A 21,260-nucleotide genomic window follows, 5' to 3' on the forward strand; every position below is an offset into this window, starting at 1 on the left:
GAGAAGTTGAGAAGGTTAGCTCAGGATCACAGAGATGTTAAGTGTCTGAGGCAGGATTTGAACTCAGGTTTTCCTAGCTCCAAGTCCAGCACTCTTTCCATTTCACCACCTGGCTGTTCCTAATAATAGTTACTCACACTAATAAAATAATAATGACATATGTATAATACAATAATGTCACATTTGTGTATGTTTTAAGCTTTACTAAGTGCTGCCTTTGATCTATAGCCATCTGTGTTCTCTGTTCTGAGGTTCCTTCTAGCTTCAACATTCTGAGCATTGCTTCTTTCTCTCTCCTCCGCGGCTGAGTTTCAAAGGGATATCGAAGTAATAAAAACAACAACAAACCCCAGCAAAACAAAACCAAACAAAAAATGATCTCTCAAACACTAACCCCAACCCCAGTTCCCAGGGATTCCAGCCCTAGAGAAAACTATAAACTGAAACCAATTGGTCAGAGGGAGTTAGTTATTCTCTCCGCCCCCTCCGAGGCGCCCGCTCCCCTCACCCCGATTCGGTTCTTTGTTTGCTCCCTTTGGGCGCGCGGAGAGGGCGGTTCTGGGCTCCAACCTCCCCTCCCCCGTTCCGGGGGCCTTTGCAGCTCCGGGCTCATTGCCCAGCCTAGGCCTGGAGCTGGCAGATACTCAAGGGCTGTTCCCAGCTGGCCCCAGGGTGCCCCCAGTGATATCGCAGGGGCAAGGAGTAACTGTGGCAAGGTCAAGCACAGGTCTCTGGTCTGCCTCCCCGACTGTGACCGCCTTCGATTCCGGGAGCTCCCGGGGAGCAGAGAGGGACGGTCAAGATTTTCTAGTCCTACTCCCTCATGGTAGGAAACTGAGGCAGAGAGGTTCCGTTTATAAGCAGCAGTTGTAGGTATTTGAACTCAAGTCTTCAGACTCCAAGTCCAGTGCTCATCCCATTACAACCAGCCGAAGGAAGAAAGTGCAGCTGTAGGACCCCCTGCCTCCCGGTGGGGCAGACGGGGTTTGCATGCTCGGGAAACTGGGTGTGCAAGGCTGGTCCACAGATGCTTCCTTTTATGCGGGGCGGAGAACTGTGGGGCTTGACCTAGCGGGGAAGAAAACATTCGAGGTGGGGCTGGGATGGGAAGGTGTGTATGTAGCTCAAATTTGTAAAGAAGCCCAGAGTCTCTGCTACACCATCCTCAGATAGGCAGGAGGTTCTGGGGGCCAGCTCCGCCCTCTCTCCCTTCTCGCCCTCCCCCACCCAGCGCAGGCTCTGTCCCTCCCCTCAACTCCCACCCCGGGAGCCAGCAAGGCCAGAGAGCAGCCCCAGGCCCCACGCGCTCCACCCCGCTCCCAGCTCGGCCCTGACTCCCCCCATCCCCCCTTTTCTTTGTCACGTGACCATCCCGGCTACATCTCGAACTGGCGAGAGAGCCGGACTCGGGGGTTGTCTAGTGTTGGGGGGGCGGTGACTGTAGCGAGCGCGGCGCGCGCGCGCGCGCGCGGCCCAAAAGAACAGGATGGAACGCGCCCGGGAGGGCTCTCATCTCTCCTACCCCCCTTCTTCTTCTCCTGCTCCTCCTCTTCCTCGCGCCTAGGACCTTCGAGTTGGGGAAGCTCCCCTCGGGGAAGAAGGGAGGGAGGTGAGGGAGGAGAAAGTGCGCGAGATCCGGACCACCTCCACCACCCTGGAAACAGGGGCGGGGCAGTGCCCCGAGCCTAGTGCATGCGACCTGCTGGGGCATCCTGGACGAGCCTCGGTGTCCGGCCCTCGCGCCGTGAGTGACCCTGCCGCGCGCGTGCGGGAGGGAGGAGGAGGAAGAGAAGGAAGCAGCAGCAGCAGAACGCAGAGCCGGGCGCTGAAGGAGCCGAAAGATGGCCAGCGACGCGCTTCAGGTACAGGTCTGTGGGTGGCAAGGAGGCACCTGCCCCAGGCCTCCACTTCCAGCCCGACCCCGCAGCCTGGGTGGGGAGACACCCTTCTCCTTACCATGAGCCTCTATCTCTTCACGAGGGAAGGGGCCTCTGTGTATTTGTGGTACTACTGTTTATCTCTCCAACCTCCCCCGTCCACCCCAAAATAGAAACCACACCTGGGACACCCGTGTACACCTAAGATCCTTCCCATGCAAACCACCCACTCCTCAGCCACAGTGAAGTTTCCTGTGTCTGATTTATCCCTCCTCCCCCTTGCCGGGTCTCCAAAGTCAGTCCTGCGAGTCCTTCCGGCTCTGAGATCCTGTGACTGATTCCTGGGGCCTGGGGCCTTCTTCTTTCTGGCCCAGTGAGTAGGGCTAGAGTGGGGAGGCGATTGCTCATCCCTGCCCCGGCCCAGAGGGCTGACCTCTGCTTCTGGTCCTGCGAAGAAATCATTCCCTCGCTACCTCACCATTTACCCCCCAGTCCGGGGACCTTGGAGAGCAGCCCCTAGCTCAGACCACAAGTTGAGCAGTCCGGGAGATTCTTCTGGACCCCAGGTGCTCCTGAGCTCAGCAGTAGCTTTATTTTCTGGGGATGGGCGTGAGAGGAAAGCTATATAATCCCTTTCTGGTAGACTATGTATTTCTTAGCCCTTAGGCCTGTCGACACCTCCTCCATTATTTGTTTGTATGTCCCTGTGCCTGCCTCCACCCCCCAGTCTAAGAACAGAGGCTGCCTTCCTCATGGCCCCGCCTCCCCAGCAGGTGCAGCTCCACCTGTCAGCTCTGCCTCCTTTTTCCCCATCTGCCATCAGTGCCAGACCTAATGATCATAGGATCATAGGATTTGAAGCTGACAGGCAGCTCAGAGATAATCTAGTCCAACCTCATTTTGCAGATGGAGAAACTGAGGCCCAGAGAGAAGGAATTTGCCTAAGTTTGAACACATGGCAATTAGAGGAGCCAAGGTTCAACTCCAGATTCTTCAGCTCCAAATTCAGTGTTCTTTCCATTATCTTACACTGCCTAACTCAAGCCCTAATTCCTCCAGGAATCCCTCCCAGACTTCCCCAGTCCGTAATAATTTCTCATTTTTGAACTGGAGTGTCGTGGGCAATGGCTGACTAACTTGAGGCTCAGTGGGTGGGCTGTTGGCCTCCACCCTAGAGTTCAAAGAGAGAGGAAAGGGAAGGGACAGGGCAAATCCCCGGGCCCTGAGCAGGGCCAGGACATCAGGATCTGCTTCTCTCTCACCTTGGCCCCCACCTCCAATAGATTCTCAAACCTTGTGGCTGGAATTTCATGTGCTACTGATTGGCACCTGTTGAGAGATGCTTTTTCAACTCTAATTAGGCCTCAAAAAATAATCTAGGAATCCAGACCTCCATCTTGCCCAAGGTACAGTTGGTCAATGGATTATTAATAATAATAACTCCCAATTCTGTAGACTGACAAAGTGCTTTCTTCACAATAACCCTGTGAGGGAAACTCAGAGAACTGAAGTGACTTTATGGTCACACAGCTAGTATTCGAACCTACATCTCTCTGAGTCCAGAAGTCTCTTCATCATACCATACTACACCACCCTCTAGAACCTAGAATCTGGAACCCAGAGCCACTCAGGCTACCTCCTGTGCCCTCCTCCATGATCACTTCCTGACTACATATCCTCTTCCCTGAGTCTGCATTGCAGAGACAATGTGGTGTGGTGGAAAGAGCTGGGAGTCAGGAAACCCAAGTAAGAACCCAATAAATTTTAGGAGCTTTGGTGACCCTGAAAATTTTGGATGAAATATAGCTATTTCAGTGAGCACTGCTTGAAGAAAATTTTGTTTTCCAGATTTGCTCATATTCCCCAATGATGATATACCATTTTTTTTTAAAAAAGTTAATTCATATCCAACTTAGAAAGAAATGTAACACTTCATGGAGCATAGATGCATTTTAAGAAAACTTTAATGGAAATGCATTGTGGGAGACTCCACCTTAATTAGATGTCAGAAGGTTTTTCTGAACATAGTCAACTCTTAACAAATTCACATCACCAAAAACTCAGTTGCTAGGTTTCTACTATGGATTCTCTGAGTAACCTTAGACAAATCCCCTCCTCTCTGGGCCTCAGTTTTCCCATTTATGAAGCAAAGGAGATAGCATCTTTCAGCTCCGACATTCTATGAGTTTACAGCTAACCATCAGATAACCCTCCTTTCTAACATCATAACTGAGGGCCCAATCAAGTCTGAGAATGACTATCTAGGCTGTTGATCTAGGCCCCAGAACCATGAGTTTCACCATCCTAGGACCTGGAAACAGGTATAATGTTTTCAATCACTGCTCACCCCCTCACCCTGACTCCAACTAACTCCTCTGGCTATCCAGCTGTCGCTTTATAACTGGGTTTTCATCTCCTTCTGCAACCTTCCTGTTCCTTTACCCTCTGTCCCTTCTGTGTCTCCCCTTCCCTGGTGGCATTCTCCCCCCCCACCCCTCCCATTTCTGTCCTTCCCCACTACCAAGTCTGGAGGGAGCACCCCTCGGCCAAGCTGATGGCAGGGCCCCCGTGTGGAGGAGCCAGCCGCGTCTGGTGCTGCCGATCGCACAAGGTTAGACACCAACCCACTACTGATGAGGTGGGCAGGGGACTGGGGGAGGGGGGAACACAGAGATATCTGGGACAAAGAACATGCTGGGGGGGCATATAAATTATCTCCTGCTCTTCCTCTTCCCTTTCCAAAAGAGAAGGGAGAGCTAAGCCTGAAGAAGGAGCAAAGGGGAGGATCACTAGACTGGATTCTCAACATCATAAGAGGAAAGGGGATGACTGATTTTCTCTGTGCCTCAGTTTCCCCACCCTGGAGCACCATCCCCCAGGAATACAGTGATCCTGTCTGTGATCACTGAGCATCAGTCCTCCTGGGTCCTGAGGAGGTCCTGAAAGGAGAAGAGCTGGGTCTGTCCTACACAGAAATATACCCCCTCACACTGCCAAACCCTAGACCCCCATTCCCCCAGTCATAGCAGGTTGTCTGAAAAGGGAAAGGGATAACCTCAGTTCCCTGACAATTTTGGTAAAAGTTCAATGCTGTGTGAATTTGGGCCCTGTCATCCCCAAGTTAAAGGGAGAATAGTTTCCTCATCTGTAAACAAGGGTGACAACTGTGTTCTGCCTTAGTTTCCCATCCTGAATACAGAAGTCTTAATTAAAAAGTTAAGAGTTAAGAAGGTCCCTGCCCCTTCCAGCTCTGAGACTGTGATTGCAGATTGGACTTGAGGCCATAGTTAAGCTCTTCTCTTTCCTACTGCATTTCCTCTGAGAGGAGACCCTGGGGCAGCCTCGGGCCAGTCTCCAAAGCAGAAAGGCCAGTGCCTGGATCCAGATCCCTACCCTGAGGCAAAGTCCTGACCCCCCCAAGGACACTAAGAAGGGGAGGATTCTAGATCCCTGATCCCTAAGAGAGGCAGTAAGATACATGGGAAAAGTATATGGGAAAGCATGCTTCTAGTCCCAATTTTGTCCCTAACTTTCTTCGTGACCTCATGTAAATTACTCAACCTCCACTGACCTAATTTTGCCCATCTATAAAATAAGAGAATTGAATTTGACAGTCTCTAAGTTCCCCTTCTCTTCTGATGATAATAATAACATCAGCTTATATTTATGTAACATTCATGGATTGCAAAGTGCTTTCTCAATGTTAAAATTTATACAAATGTGTTATTGTTACAAAGTGCTCAACATACATTATCTCATATAATCTCACAAGTAATGTTGTCTCCATTTTACAAAGGAGGAAACTAAACCTGAGAGTTTGTAGCTTAACAGTATTTCATATTTGTATGGCACTTTATGACTTACTCCCCTGACAGACAGGAAACAGCCTGGGATATGGAATCAGAGGGTTCAGATCCCAGCTCTCCCACCTATATGACACTTCTCTCTGGGCCTCAGTTTCCTCCTCAGAAAACGAAGGGGCTGAACCAGATGGTCTTTATGGGCCCTATTGGCTCTAAATCCTATTACCCCTGTAAGATCAGTAGTATAGGTATTAATATCCTTATTTTACAGAGGAAACTGAGGCTGAGAGGGGCCAGCTAAATGATTAGCCCATAGTAGCAAGTGGTAAAAGTAGGACAGGAACTCCAGTTTCCTGACTATAAATCTACATTCTTCCCATTATACCACAGCTGCCCCCATGGACTATGAGTCTACTCTCAGGTGGTGCTGAAAGGGGGCTGGGGTAAGGAAGGAGAGAATCTATGCTCAGCCCATCTGTCCCAGAACAGATGGTAGAGGGTGGCTTCCCAACTCCCTCTATCCCTCCATCAACTGTTTTTATCCCCACCCCTTATGATGGACCTAGGGCAACTGGGGGAAGCTGCAGGTTCCCCTGTTTTCTCCTTCCCCCTCGTCCCCATTCTAGGATAAGAACAAAGGGCACCTGGAGCTTCGCCCCATGTCAGACTTGGGGAAGTGTGTGGGCTGGAGAAAGGAGCCTGGAGTCAGGACGCCTGGGTCCACAATGGGGAAGGTGGGGCCTAGGTCTGTGTATTCAGGATGCTTAAGTCCTTGGAGGAGGAAGGAGCCCGTTCTCCCTATGATTCATCGCCCCCCAGGGGCCAAGGGGTTAGTTAGCTGTCAAGGCCCTTGAGGGTAGGAGGAGAGCCACAGGCATATCTATGGGCCTGCTGCTCTATCCTCCCCCAGCTCAATAATTTTCCTTCCTTCCCTCCTCATCTACTGGCTCTGAGTGGCCTCCCCAAACTCCCTCCCCCCACATTGCCTGTCCTGTCCCTCTGTCTGTCTGCCTGTCTCCATGCTAACACGTGTTTGTCTGTTTGTCTGTACCGTGTCTGGGTTAAGGATGTCCGGTTTCTTCTCAGGAAGCTTTGGAACCATTCAAAATGCCAGACATCATTGGGGGTGGGGATGCCTGAGTCCTGGACATCATGATATGCAGGCTGGTAGGAGGAGTAAAGTAGTGCTTGGATTCAGGGCCTGGGCATGCTTGGGACCTGGGGACCATGCTGCAGGAAGTGGTGATTCCTGGAGATAGAACTGGCCATCCCAGCTTGGCTACTTGCAAGCTGGGTCGAGTTGGGCTAGTCCAGTAGTTCTTAACCATTTTTGGGTAGAGTCTTGACAATCTGGTGAGGCCTAGGGAGAATAATGTTTTTAATTGCATGAAATAAAATGCATGCAATTACAAAGAAAACCGATTACATTGAAATACAGTAACAAAAATATATTTGAAAAAACAAACAAACAAAAACATCAGTAGTTCATAGGTTAGTTAGTCCTTTCTCCTCTCTTGGCCTCAGTTTCCCCCACTGTCAAATGAGGAGGTTGGATTAGATGGTCTCTAAGGGTCTTTCCAGCTCTAAGTCCTATAAATCCTATGACTCCCGCCAGAATCCAGCCACAATTTTCAGCCTGGAGGAAGGGGAAAGTTTCCCCCTGACCCTAGCTGACCTTGGGGCAGCTGCAGAGCTAGGCTCCAAGGCCCCAAGGCTGAGCATCCTAGCCAGGGAGTGAGTTGGGATTGGGGCAGGCCCAGTGACTTCTCCCCGCCCCACATTCCTGGGTGACTGAGGTCACTGGGTTCCAGCCCTGCTGCTTATACAGCTGAGTTCAGCTGGCCCTAGAAGGAGGACTGGGGGAGTCTAATAATTAGTGACTGGAGGCAGGCACCATGGGAAGAGGAGGAGACTGGGAGAACTCAATGCCCCCTCCCCATCGCCATCCTCTCTAAGGGCCTCTTTGCCAACCCCTGGAGGGGTAGGGTGATAGAAAGAACACTAAAATTAGAGCCAAGAAGACCTGACCTCAGATCTTGGCTCTGTCACTTACTATGACCTTGGACAAGTTACTTCTCCCTCCAGGTTTCAGTTTCCTCATCTATAAAATCAGGGGGTTAACTAGATAATCTTTAAGTCTCCTCCTGCTTCAGTTTCCTCCTTCCTCCTCATGATCCTGTTAGTGAGGGAGGAGGAAATATAGTCCTTCTCTCCCTTCATTCTTCCCTAATGAAGCTGGCTAGATTGGGAACCTGGACTCTTGGGTCCCAATCTTAGCAGGACTTAGAAGGCCCTGGCTTCAAGAAGACCCCAGCATCAGCATTTGCTCTTTTTCTAGGTCACAACTCAGAGAGATAGGCTGTGTGTTTGGGGGACTAGAAGAGGAATCTTGATACAGTGGCTTTATAGTATGAGGTTTGAATCCCACCTCTGACACTTATTACCTGTGTGACCTTGGGCAAGTCACAACCTCTCTGGCCCTCAGTTTCCTCACCTGTAAAATGAGAGTGTTAGCCTAAATGGCCTCTAAGGCTCCATTTAGGCATGGGCCTCGGTGCCTGGGGTGTTAAAGAGCAGGCTTAGAACAATGGAGTGGGGATGAGGGGTAGAGGGGGGGTGGCCTCGATAGGCCCTTTGTGGGGCCTGGCCCAGCTGGCCCCAGCCCTGGGGGGATTGGGTGACTGGCAGCTGGGAGAGGAAGAAGGTCAAATTGCAGGCTAGGAGGTGTGGCTCCTGGGTTCCATGCTGGGTAGAGGAGGGAAGGGGCCCCTGCCACAATGGAGAGGACCATCTTCTCTCTTCTCCACCCCAACTCTGCCCTTCTTTGGAAGGTGACCTGAACTTGGAGTCATCCCATTAGATGTGGGGTTCAGAGGAACCCAACCTCCAGCCTCAGGAGTCACAGAGCCAGTTATAATGTGGTCTTATAAGAGACAGAAGACTAGTTTTAGAATCAGAAAGGGCTGATCTGAATCCTACTTCGGTCCCTTACTAGCTGTGTTTGGAAAAGTCACTAACTTCTCAGTGACACAATGAAGGATATTGGGTATTGATAGTCTGTAAGATTGCTTCTAGCTCTGGATCCCGTGTTCCCCCCAGCTCATCACAAGGGCTGTAGGAAGTGGGCTCCAGCCTGGCAGGAAACAGGAAGTCTGGTTTGAGAGACAGGGAAGAACAGGCCTTAGGTATGGGAGTAGGGGGATGGGAAGGGAAGAACGTCAGGATTCAGGGAAAAGGGGAGCAAGGCCTGTTAATAAGTTGTGTTATAACAAAAAGAACACTGGTTCTAGAGTCAAAAAGAGATGATTTGAATTCTGTCTATATTTGGATATCACATAACTAATCTGTACCTCAGTTTACCCTTCTGTAAAATAAAGGGATTGGACTAGAGGATTTCTAGTCCATTCCACCCCTAAATCATATGATCCCTAAATCTCCCTGGCCAAGGTCAGCTTCTTTGTGCCTTTAGAGGGACACTGGGATGTATGGCCAAATGTGGAGACATGCAGTAGATGAAAAGGCCCACCAGGAGGCATCCTCACACACACTAGCCCAGCCCTCCCTGATGACCCAAGTCTAACCTTGAGCAAGAGGAAGTGGGGGGACCACCCTCACCCTTTTACTTATCGTTCTTTTGGGGGGACCCCAGATGTTCCAGCTGGAGTCTGGCAGGCTGGTCCTGTCTGTGTCCAGGAGAGGGATGCTGCTCCTCCCTCAGTGTTCCCCCCATCTCTGGCCCCCTTTTCCCCCCTCCCCCAGGGGGGCCCACATAGAGAGGCCTGGCACAGGCAGGAAAGAGGAAGTAGCAGACACAGAGCTCTGGGCCCAGCCAGGAAGAGAGGGCGGAGCCTCCCAAGGACCCAGGATGGCGGAAGCTGAGCCCCCCTCGGACCTGGAGCTAGAGGTGGGGGACTGGGCCAGGGTTTGGGGGGACTTTGGGGCTTGGACATCAGAGCACTGGGGATAGGGACTGCCTGTCCATCCTTTTCAGCTGTCTGTCTCCTCCCTCACTTCACTCCCCAGCTACTATCAACACAGAAAGGCCAAGGCCAATGACATATCTTTCTTCTGGGGCCACTAGCTAAGGGGTCTGGCTGGGCAGTCCAGTAGGAAGTGATGACAGGCAGGACGTGGGATACAGGACCACTGGCTATCTGGGGCCCCCCACTGAGACAATTAAGGAATTTTCTTGGTCAGGGTCAGGCTTAAGGGTCGGTCACAACAAGGATCCTGGGTGACCCTGGGATACTTCTGGCCAGGAATTTGGATTTATTGAAATCACTTCTCCACCAGAATTCTGGATCATCTGGGGTTATTCCCTCCAGGACTTTAGGTGACACTGTCACTTGAGCCAAGATTACTGAGGACCTTGACACTTCTTTTCTGTTGGAACCCCTGTTACACACAGCTTTCACCCTAGGCCTGATTCTGACTTAAGGCTTCTCTGAGTGTAGGGGAAAGAATATGTTCTAGGAGGTTGGGATGGGGAGGAGGAGGAAGGCATCCCTCTGCCCCTAAGCAAAAAAAGAAAAGAAATATTTGAGGTCAAAGATATATGAGATACATGGATCCCCAAGGATTTATCAAATCAGGGGTGGGTCCTTGGGCCCCTGCCCCACAGTCCCTCTGTAGTACTAAGTAGTACTGTAGTACTACTTCATCTAAGAAGTCTATACCTACCACCTACTCTGTGTATGACTAGCACTTTGTAGGGCTATGTTGGCTGGAAGGCAGACACTAGGCTCTACCCATTGTCTGGCAGGGGAGCTCAGACTCCTGACTCCCTGCCTCCCCCTCTGGAAAACTGTGAGCTAGTATAGGGATGGGGTTCAGCTTTAAAGGGTCACAGGTCCCCCGAGGGCAAAGACATAGCTATGGGCTGGTGTAGCCAGTACTAGCTTTCTGGAGGTCATGGGATTTCACTTCTGAGGATAGAGAAAAAGGGAGGGAATTGCATCTGCCAAGGCAGGAAAGAGTCTGGCCTGTCCTAGGATAGGAGAAGGGGAATTTGGGGGAGCACAGGAAAAGGTAAGAAGAGAGTATAAGGATCTGGGTTCAAGCCCTAGCTCTGCAACTTACAGTGTGACTTTGGGCAAGTCACTTCCTCGCCATGGGCCTCAGTTTCCCCCTGTGTAAAATGAAAGAAGGTTAGGCAAGATGATTTCTGAGGTCCTTTTAGATCTGTGAAGGTGGGAGCACAGTTTCAGGAGCTTTAAAATGCTGAAGAAGCATAGCATTTAGAAGTGGAAGGGACCTTGTCATATGGTCCCATCCCCTCATTTTATGGAGATGGTGGGGGGGTGGGGTGGATGGAAACAGGCATGAAAAAGTGGAATGACTTGCTGGAGGTTATGTAGTAGTAGAAATGAGATTCAAGATCAGTGTTTCTGACTCAAACCCCTTTCCACTGTCTCTGCTTCTTCAAACGAAGGGATTTGACGGCATGTTCCCTAAGCTGTCTCTTCCAGTTCTCAATCTCGTGATCCCATGAGGTTGGGCTTGCCATCTCAAGAACCTTTCATGTCAGGCAGAGGAGGCTGAACATGGTCCCCCACATGAGATGTTTCCTCCTCTGCCCTCTGGTTCTCCTAATCCTGAGTCCCTAGAGTGCTGAGCTATGGCCTTTCCCTGTCCCCTTCACAGAGCGAGCCTGGGAGCTGGTCAGTGCTGGAGCAGCTAGGCCTGGCAGGAGCAGACCTGGCAGCCCCAGGGGTACAGCAGCGACTGGAGTTGGAGGTGGAAAGATTGCGACGGGAGATCCGAAAGGAGCTGAAGCTGAAGGAGGGGGCAGAAAACCTGCGTCGGGCAACCACCGACCTCGGCCGAAGCCTTGGGCCAGTGGAGCTGCTGCTTAGGGGCTCCACGCGACGCCTGGACCTGCTGCACAGCCAGCTGCAGGAGCTCCATGGCCTTGTGGTGCTGCATGAACCCAGCCAGGCCCAACCCCCGCTCAGCCAGGCCCAGGGTGAGCAAGGTGCTGAGGTCCCTGGGGAAGGGGCCTGAGAAGCCAAAAGACAGCAGGGAGACTGGGCCCTGGGGGGAACTTGCTGTGCATGGGGAAAGTCCAAATTTAGAAGCAATCTGGATACCAGGGGCTCCAAGGAGAAAAGAAGACTAGACTCCTGGTGGTCCAGGACCCCAGTAAGGGATACCTATGTAACATCTCAGGGTGGTCATAAAATGTGGAAAACCTGAGGCCACTCCTCATCTCTTGAGGCTGTCCTTTGAGCTGGGGATAAGAAACCTAGGCCTAGTCCCTAAACTCTGTCTCCACTAGGAAATATTGTTTGGTGAGGAGGGAACATAGATGGGTCAGGATTCTAGGCCTCCAGCCTCCCAGCCCCCAGCTTGTCTTTCTGGCTTAGGGTGGAAACCACACCAGCAGCTCCCCTTACCTCAGCTCCCCATAAAATATTCAGACTCCAGGCAGGCAGGGCAGAAACAAAGCAGCCAGCTACTGGGCATTGGGACACTAGGGTTCCTAGTTTAGTCACTTTTTTTTGGGAGGGAGGAGAGAGAGTTCTTTAGTACCTCAGGAAGAAAGAGGGAAGCTTAAACTGCTGTGTCTCAGGATCAATCAGTCCCACCCAGGGAACTCCTGTCTGGGTCCTGGGCAAAAGTGACTCTGACCTTCCCACTCTCTGTGCTTCACAGATGGCCCCCAGTCCCCCAACTGCTCGGCTACCAGTCTGAGTCTGGTGGCTGGCTTGGAGAAGCAGCTGACCATCGAGCTCAAAGTCAAGCAAGGGGCAGAAAACATGATCCACACCTACAGCAATGGCAGCACCAAGGTGAGCTCAGAGCTGAAGCCTGGGGTTGGGAGGGAAGACACTCCCCTAAACCCCTCTGCTTGGGTCTGGGGGGGACAGAGGAAGAAGGGCTAGGGGAACCTTAGCTTGACCAAGGTTTAGTTAATGTATCTGTGCTAGAGTGAAAAGAACCCCAGACTCAGAGAACCTGAGATAGGACCTTGCATCTACAGTTCAGTAGCATTGTAACCTTGGGCAGATAAGTCCTTTTCCCTTTCTGGGCCTCAGTTTCCTATCTTTGAGATGATGATCTCATGCCTTTCAGCTCTGCCATTCCATGATTCTAAGTTGGAGACAGTCTGTAGAGCTCTGTTGAAGAGCAAGGGTAACCCAGACCCAACCCATTGGTCAACCCCCATCCTCATCCTCCCTCCCTTCATCTCTAGGATCCTGGGATTTAGGGTTGAACAGGGCTTTACAGAATATCTAGTTCAACTCTTATTTTACAGATGAAGAAACTAAGGCTCAAAGAAGGGAAATAATTTGCATAAAGAAATAACAGAGATTGTAGCAGAATGGGGATTCTAACCAGGTCAGGGGATTCTAAATCCAGAGCTCTTTACACCCTGCTAGATTGCCCTCTGAGGTTAGGCCTGGGGGGCTCCCTGGGCAGCAGTAGTGCTGAAGGGGAAGGGAGAGTCTGGTTCATCTCTTCTCTGAGCATCCCTTTCTTCTGCATTTGCAGAATGACAAGTCCCTTCCAACTGTGATGTTCCAGAAAGCGATTGTATAGGGGAGAATGGGGAACTTACTAGAAGCCCCTTCTCAGCTTCTGAATTGTAATGTGATCTCCCCCTTTTCTGGGTCTCATTTGCCTCTTCTGTAAATGAGGAGGTTAGATTGGAAAACCACTAAGATCTCTTCCAGTTCTGACTTTCTATGATTCTATAAGGACATACATCAACAGACATGTAACCTTACGTGAACCTTGCCCTTCAAAATATAGGCAGGGGGACATACAAGTCCATCAACCCTGGGAGACACCTGTGCAGGGGCACACACACACACACACACACACACACACACACACACACACACATATCCTTCATGTCCCAATACAAGAACATAAGTATCACACGATCCTGCAGGAACACAGGCTCTATCTCCACTGCCCCACCCGGCACCACCACCCCTATTCTTTACTAGTCGTGGGGGGTGGGGTTGGGGTGGAGATTTCTCCCTCACCTTTTCCCATTCCATCTCTCTCTTCCAGGACCGGAAGCTACTGCTCACGGCCCAGCAGATGCTGCAGGACAGTAAAACCAAGATCGACATCATCCGCATGCAGATTCGAAGGGCCTTACAGGCGGGGCAGCTGGAGAACCAGGGCTCAGAGGAGTCACAGGGTGAGCCCCTGCACTGGGAAAGTGCCTCCCCGCCTCCCCCAGTCACAGGCTCCTTCCCCAGCCAGAGAGAGACAAGAGGGAGGGGGGAGGGAGGCAAAGACAGACAGACACAAAGACGGACAGACAGAGCCAAAGCCGGAGGGAGGGACGGACGGCGGGAGGGAGGAAGAGCCTGTCTTAGTGTGTACGATTGTGCTGGAGCCCCAGTGTATGTCTGCAGCTAGGTGTGCAGTGTATGTGTGTCCTGGAGTATCGTCGCCGCTGGTGGGATGGGGGAGACCTCCTTCCACACGCACGTTAACTCCTCGGTGGCCACAGGGGGCCCGGACCTGGGGGCAGTGGAGCTGCGCATCGAGGAGTTAAGGCATCACTTCCGAGTGGAGCACGCGGTGGCCGAGGGGGCTAAGAACGTGTTGCGCCTGCTCAGTGCTGCCAAGGCCCCCGACCGCAAGGCTATTTCCGAGGTACCTGGCTAACGAGAGTGGGAAGGAGATGCAACTGGAGGGCTCGAGCCAAAGGGATGGGCCTGTGGGGGCGTGGTCTGGGGTGGGCGGGAGTAAAGGATTGTGGAAACCTATCAGGGGAGGCTTAACTGGAATAGGAGCAGAAGTGTCCCTCGAGGCTTGTGAAGGCAGAGAGGTTCCCTGGTCTGAGGGTCCTTTCTGCCCCTCTGCTCCCCTCTGCTCCTCCTAATGCGCCGCGCCTTCCTGTATACCCCACCCTACTTCAGGCCCAGGCCAAGTTGACAGAGTCCACCCAGAAGCTGGCGCTGCTTCGGGCAGCCTTGGAACTACGCCTTGGGGAGCTTCCCGCGGACCACCCCAAGGGGCGACTGCTGCTGGAGGAACTGGCCATGGCTTCATCTTCCGCCTTCAGCACCCTCCTGGGCCCTTTCCCTGCCACTCACTACAGCACACTCTGCAAACCCTCGCCTCTCACAGGTGCACCATCTGACCAAACACCAGACACCTAGGCGTCTTAGCCCAGGCCTGGCTCCCAGGACATGGCCCGTACCTTGCCTCTCTATCCCCTGGGGCCTAGGCATAGAGCTCTATGATCCCTATCCCCAAGCATACTAGCCCTAAATGGTCCAAACCTTGGCCATTCACTTCCCTCTAGATGATCCAAACTTGCCTCCCTCATATTTTCCTAACTGCATTGTTCAAACACCAACCCTATAAGAACTAACTCTAGTGGCCAGACTGGATTAGGGTTCCCAAGCCCACAAAGTCTTATCCAAACTATCAGCCCTACTGGATCTTAGCATTTGGTTCCTACCATTTCTGGCATCAGAATCCCCATTCATTCTCCCAACCCAATCCAAGGGATTGGCTCCTATCCTCCCAAATGCATTTATGAATCTCTGTGCCTTGAAGACCCCAGCACCCATCTCGGCCCCCCATATAACCCTGAACTTCAACACCTCTGCCTCAGTCTAGTGCATCCCCCAAATCTCTCCCTGATTCTCTCCCCAAATAGTTATCCCAACTCCATTCCCTCATTTCCTTAGGACGCTGAGGTCTGGTTTCTAGCTGTACTTCTGCCCCATAAACTCCACAAAGCCCCCCTCAAACTCTCCAAGATCTAAGTTTCAAACTCCACCCTTCACATTCCCTGGTATCTTGCTCAAATCCCCATGCTTTCCTAAGACCCTTGTCTAGTTCCTTCCTCTAAGTGTCTGAATCTAATACTTTCTGTTTCTAGCTACTTTGCCCCTTGCTTCCCCTGGGAATACAGTGCCTGGCTCCCAGCTCCAAATGTTCTTCAGGACCCTTGCATCTAGGTCCCTGCATCATCCCCTCCCCAGGACCTAAGCCATAGCTAGGGGTCATAAACCTTTCCCTTTTTGGTGACCTACTGATCTCCCTCTCCCCATAGGGACTCTGTCAGTACGTGTGCTGGGCTGCAGTGGACTTCCTGAGACTGTCCCTTGGAGTTCTCCACCTACTTCAGGGAACTCAGGCACCCCTGAAAGTCGTACCCCCTTCCTGGGCCGCCCAGCCAGGGGCCTCTATAGCAGAAGTGGCAGCCTCAGTGGCAGGGGCAGCATCAAGACTGAGGAACCAACCAGCTGAGTATTCCTCTGATACACTGAGGGGAAAGATAATACTGGGGCTGAGTATTCATGGGTAGATGTTGGGGGAGGAGATTTGTGGGGAAAAGGAACTAACTGACACCATGGCCTCTTCACAGATGAGGTCAGTGCTGTGCTCAAGGTAGACAACACAGTGGTGGGCCAGACACCATGGAAGCCATGTGGCCAGAATGCTTGGGACCAGAGCTTCACCCTGGAGCTGGAAAGGGTGGGTGTTGGCAGAAAAGGTTCCAGGAGGGACAAGGAAGCATGTAGGGGGCCCACAACTCTAGAGTGGTGCTGTTGCTATGGTGGAGGGAAGGCCATGGAAACACAAGGACCAAGGACAGCTCCCCTCTGATCTACGTGCCCCCCCCCCCCCCCAGGCCAGAGAGCTTGAACTATCTGTATTCTGGAGGGACCATCGTGGCCTGTGTGCCCTTAAGTTCCTGAAGCTTGAGGATTTTCTGGACAACCAGAGACATCAGGTGCAATTGGAGTTGGAGCCTCAAGGCTGTCTTCTGGCAGAGGTATGGCCTTGGACCCCTATATCTCCCAGAAGCTTCAGATCCCTATACTTCTCCTTTCCCAGAGCTCCAAACTTCTTAGGAATACCTACTATCAAAAGTATGGTTTCCCACATGTCTAGTGCTACTAACCTTCTCTAAGACTGCCAGCTGCTGGAGGTTCATCCCCCAGCTTCCAAACCTCCTGCTAGGATCCTGCTTTCTAAAGCACTTTTCTCCCCAGTCCTCCACTCATAGTCCTGGCCTAGGCTAAGAGATCAGGGTTTGGGGGTATCTCCCTTTCCTCCCAGGTCATCTTCCACAACCCAGTGATTGAGCGGATCCCACGGCTCCAGAGGCAAAAAAAGGTGTTCTCCAAGCAGCAGGGTGAGTGAGGTGGTTTGGGCAAGGAGAGAGGGTAAGAATCAGGACTTTGGTGCATGACCCTTTCTCCCCATTGATGCTCAGGGAAGGCTTTCATTCGAGCCCGGCAAATGAACATTGACATTGCCACATGGGTGCGGCTCCTTAGGCGGCTCCTTCCCAGTGCCAGTTCCACAGGCACTTTCAGCCCTGGGGCCACGACAGCTGAAGGCCGAACCTCAGGGTAAGAATCCTTTTATCCAGCTCCTCTCCCTTCCCCAATCTCTGATCACACTAGAATCTTCTGCTCTGACACCTTCATCACCTGAGCACATGGAATAAGAAGCTCTGGTATCCCTTTCTCAAATCCTTAGCATATAGGCTAAGGGCCCTAGGGCCTGGGATCCCCCTCCCCCAAAGCCCAAGCTTATAGGATAAGGGACCTTAGCTCATATCCTTATCTGAGACCCTTTCCTTTCAGCATCTTTCTGACCCCTTGCATATGGGATTCCCTACTCTCACATTCTCTCCAAGCACTAGGAACTGAACTCAGGCATCCATTTCAGTTCTTCTCCCTCACCCCTTAAGCAAGCAAGAAAGCAAGTATTTATTAAGTACCTACTATGTGCCAGGCTTTACGGATACAAAGACAAAAGCAAAATAGTCTCTGCCCTCATGGAGCTTATATTCTTGCTAGGGCAGACAAACATGGATGTGCATGTGTAGGTATGGTCAAAATAGATACAAGGTAATTTTTTGAAGGGGAAGCACTAATAGTTTAATGGATTTTGTAGAAAGTAGCACTTCAGTTTAGTCTTGAAGGAAACTAAAGATTCTAAGAAACAGAGGTGAAGAGGGAACGCATTCCAGGCATAGGAGATTGCCGGTGCAAGGCATGGAGGTAGGTGCTGGAGCATTGTGTGTGAGGAGGTTTGGTTGGCTAGCCTGTAGAGTGCTAGAGAGTAATGTTTAATAAGACTAGAAAGGTCAGTTGGGGCAAGGATTTGAAGAGCTTGGACCCATGGACATACTGACAACCCATGTGTCCTCTTCCTCTTTCTCTGTAGGGATATTTCCATTGAGAAGCTGAATCTGGACTCTGATAGCTCCGCCCAGAAAAGTCCCCTGGATCTACTCTCCAGCCCCTCCAGCCTTTCCAGCCCCTCCTCCCTGGTGAGGTCTCCCTTCACACTAATGGGGGGTTTGGCTGACTGGCTATGTTAGCTCCCTACATTTAGAGATCGTGGGAGTTTTACAGAGGGGAGAGTGGAGGCTCACTCAAAGTGTTACTGACTCACTGACAGCCAAAATTAGAAGCCAGATTATTTGGCTTCCATTTCCTGATCAGAAATGGAGAACTTTTGGGAAAAGAGCATGGGCAAAAGGGATTTGGAGTTGAAAGTTAGGACTTCCCTTCATCTCCCTTGACCAGAGTCCCAGAAGCCAAGACACCCCACAGCCCCTGGAATCAATGCCTGAAGACAAAGAGACTCCCGGACCCACCCCATCCAGGTAAATCTACCCTCCCTTCACCCCAGTCCCTTTCTATCCATACGACCGGGTCTCCACAACACCCTCTCTCCCCTACAGCCCCCTGAGGACATCCCCACTGAGCCTGAACGACTTCAAATTCCTGGCAGTCCTGGGCCGAGGCCACTTTGGGAAGGTGAGGTGGGAGGGGCTGGGATTGAGCGGGCTGAACCCTGGGTTCTTTGGAGTGGGGGCTCCACTCAGGGTTTTGGAGCCCTGAGTCATACCTGCGCGCGCCCGCCCCCAGGTGCTACTGTCTGAGTATCTGCCCAGCGGGGAGCTCTTTGCCGTCAAAGCCCTGAAGAAGGGGGACATAGTGGCTCGGGATGAGGTGGAGAGGTAAAGCGGGACGTGGGACGGGTCTGGAGGGGGCGGGTCTGAGGCAGCCACGCGGGCTGGGGGCGGAGCCTCTGACCCCCGGACTCTTCCCGGCCGCTTCCTCAGCCTGATGTGTGAGAAGCGAATTCTGGCTGCAGTGACAGGCGCGGGCCATCCCTTCTTGGTCAACCTGTTCGGCTGCTTCCAGACCCCCGAGCATGTGTGCTTTGTCATGGAATACGCGGCAGGAGGGGACCTGATGCTGCATATCCACAGCGACGTCTTTACGGAACTGCGAGCTGTGTAAGCTACGTCCCAACCAGACTCCTGCCCTAACCCTGTCAGGCCAAGGAAGCTCGGAGCCCCTTCCGTGCAGGGTGCTCCCTATCCGCCCCTGCAGAAGCCCTACTCCTTCCGGGCATACCAATCCCCTGTTGTTGTTTACTCGATTAGTGGTATCCGACTCTTTCGTGGCCTCATTTGGGGTTTTCTTGGCAAAGATGCTGGAGTGGTTTGCTGTTTCCTTCTCCAGCTTGTCTTGCCCAGGGTCACAACTAGTAAGTGTCAGAGGCTGAATTTGAACTCAGGTCCTCTCTATCCACTGCACCACCTAGCTGTTCGCTGATTCCCTGACCTCCCTTATATTCACACTCCTTGGTCACCATGGGCTCCTCCCACGTGCTGGGCATCTTCCACTTGTCCCCCAAGAACCTCTTTCCTTCTCCCAGAAACACCCTCTCCTACCTCTCCTCACCCCAGACAGATCTGCAGCCACCTTCTTTTCCTTCCTCTTCACAGCTTCTATTCGGCTTGCGTGGTGCTGGGGCTGCAGTTTCTGCATGACCACAAGATTGTCTACAGGTAGGCAGGAAAAGGCCAGATTTCTATGTATGTAGGGATGTGGGGGGAGTGTTTGGGCTCAGGTGTGAGGGCAGGGTGGGACTCAGGTCCAGGGCACTGGAGTCCCTAGCCTAGGGAGGAGACCCTAATTATTGCCCCCCAACCCTCTAGGGACCTGAAATTGGACAACTTACTGTTGGACACAGAAGGCTATGTGAAGATTGCTGACTTTGGGCTCTGCAAGGAGGGTGAGGGCCTACGCCTGGCTTGGGAGGGGAGGGATGTGGGTTCAATGCACAGAGATAGTGAATCTCTCTCTCCAATGCCTTCCCAATTCCTCCTTTGCTGTCCGCCTGTAGGGATGGGCTTTGGTGACCGCACCAGCACATTCTGTGGGACCCCAGAGTTCTTGGCTCCCGAAGTGCTGACTGATACATCTTACACACGGGCAGTGGACTGGTGGGGGCTGGGCGTACTGCTCTATGAGATGCTGGTGGGGGAGGTGAGTCCTGTGACCATTTCCTGGTGTCCTTGACACTGGTTAGATGTTAGAATGGTATGGGAATCAGGACAGTAGATTGAGAGCTGTAAGGTAGCTTAGCGATCAACTAGCTTCACCTCTTTATTTTACAGATGAGGAAACTGAGGCCTAGAGAAGTTAAGTTTGGGGCCCAGTGTCATTCAGCTAGTAAGTCTCTGAGGCAGGATTTGAATATGGGTCTTCCTGTCTTCAAGTCCAGTGCCCAGGCTACTCAGCCAAAGGAGGCTTCTATCCCTGTACCTGCTTTGGGAGACAAGACTCCGACAGACCCAAATAATTGGGATTCCCTATAGGGTAGTGTTATTGGGGCTGAACTATAGGAGTGCAGACTGGCAAGGTTAGAGGAGCTTCCTGAGGGAGTTGAGACTTGGCCTGAGACCTGAAAGATGAATAGCATTTAGAGAAGGGAAGAGGAGGTGGGGAGGGCATTTCAGGCTTGGCAATAGGAAGCATAGGTCATTTGTGACATGAAAGTGGCTAGAGAACTCGGGGAATCAGCTCCCTTCCCAAGCTTTTATTCCCTCCCTTCTAGTCCCCATTTCCTGGAGATGACGAAGAGGAGGTGTTTGACAGCATTGTCAATGATGAGGTCCGCTACCCCCGCTTCCTCTCCACAGAAGCCATTGGCATCATGCGCAGGGTGAGGACCTGTGGACTCAAACACCTACAGCCCCTGGCATACCCTCACCCCTGTTCTTGATCCTGGAGGCCCATTCCTACCCTCTGCCTATTGCTTCCACCATCAGATATTTGGGTCTTTTTATCTCCCCCAATCAGGGCAAGGCAGGGGCTGGTTCTAGGAGGGCTTTTTGAGCTCCAAAGATTCCTAGGACCCAGATTCCTAGTTTCCTGGGGGCTAAGTGTGGGAAGTGGGGATTAAGGTTCTAACTCTACCCTCTTCCTAGCTACTTCGGCGGAACCCAGAGAGACGTCTGGGCTCTGGTGAGCGGGATGCTGAGGATGTTAAGAAGCAGCCATTCTTCCGGGTAAGACCTCAGTTTCCTTCCTGACACTCTACCTTCCCCACTTCCTTGTGCTTTGTGTTTTCCTTGCCCCCATACAGTCTGCTTCCACCATCCTTCTACATCTTGTCTTCTGTACCCACTCACCACATCTCCATGATACCCCTTCCTCAGTTTCCCTAGAGATACTTGATTACATTGGAGGGACAGTGTGGAGTTCAGTTTAAGGGACATGTGACAGTGGAAAGAATCAGTTCTGGGGACACTCAAGTTCATAGTTGCTGAGGAAGG

General features: G+C 52.0%; 1 protein-coding gene across 2 annotated transcripts in view; it reads left to right on the forward strand.

Annotated features, from left to right (window-relative positions):
* The first annotated feature begins 1,826 nt into the window (after nucleotides 1-1,826).
* PKN1 (protein kinase N1) overlaps nucleotides 1,827-21,260 on the forward strand; it is a 19,985-nt gene continuing 551 nt past the window's right edge. The window contains exons 1-22 of one of the 2 annotated variants that reach the window (XM_027851031.1): nucleotides 1,827-1,862; nucleotides 9,330-9,584; nucleotides 11,324-11,645; nucleotides 12,335-12,471; nucleotides 13,703-13,835; nucleotides 14,154-14,299; nucleotides 14,566-14,776; nucleotides 15,714-15,905; nucleotides 16,029-16,138; nucleotides 16,296-16,439; nucleotides 16,727-16,802; nucleotides 16,884-17,022; nucleotides 17,846-17,951; nucleotides 18,211-18,290; nucleotides 18,369-18,444; nucleotides 18,556-18,647; nucleotides 18,753-18,929; nucleotides 19,425-19,487; nucleotides 19,638-19,714; nucleotides 19,826-19,968; nucleotides 20,540-20,647; nucleotides 20,913-20,993. In XM_027851031.1, the coding sequence (XP_027706832.1) occupies nucleotides 1,842-1,862; nucleotides 9,330-9,584; nucleotides 11,324-11,645; nucleotides 12,335-12,471; nucleotides 13,703-13,835; nucleotides 14,154-14,299; nucleotides 14,566-14,776; nucleotides 15,714-15,905; nucleotides 16,029-16,138; nucleotides 16,296-16,439; nucleotides 16,727-16,802; nucleotides 16,884-17,022; nucleotides 17,846-17,951; nucleotides 18,211-18,290; nucleotides 18,369-18,444; nucleotides 18,556-18,647; nucleotides 18,753-18,929; nucleotides 19,425-19,487; nucleotides 19,638-19,714; nucleotides 19,826-19,968; nucleotides 20,540-20,647; nucleotides 20,913-20,993 (2,889 nt within the window). In that variant the 5' untranslated portion in view covers nucleotides 1,827-1,841. The remainder of the gene's footprint in view (nucleotides 1,863-9,329; nucleotides 9,585-11,323; nucleotides 11,646-12,334; nucleotides 12,472-13,702; nucleotides 13,836-14,153; nucleotides 14,300-14,565; nucleotides 14,777-15,713; nucleotides 15,906-16,028; nucleotides 16,139-16,295; nucleotides 16,440-16,726; nucleotides 16,803-16,883; nucleotides 17,023-17,845; nucleotides 17,952-18,210; nucleotides 18,291-18,368; nucleotides 18,445-18,555; nucleotides 18,648-18,752; nucleotides 18,930-19,424; nucleotides 19,488-19,637; nucleotides 19,715-19,825; nucleotides 19,969-20,539; nucleotides 20,648-20,912; nucleotides 20,994-21,260) is intronic. The other variant, XM_027851032.1, reaches the window with a different exon arrangement.

This window comes from Vombatus ursinus, unplaced genomic scaffold, assembly GCF_900497805.2.
Source record: "Vombatus ursinus unplaced genomic scaffold, bare-nosed wombat genome assembly UNPS02009173.1, whole genome shotgun sequence".
Classification (NCBI taxonomy): domain Eukaryota; kingdom Metazoa; phylum Chordata; class Mammalia; order Diprotodontia; family Vombatidae; genus Vombatus; species Vombatus ursinus.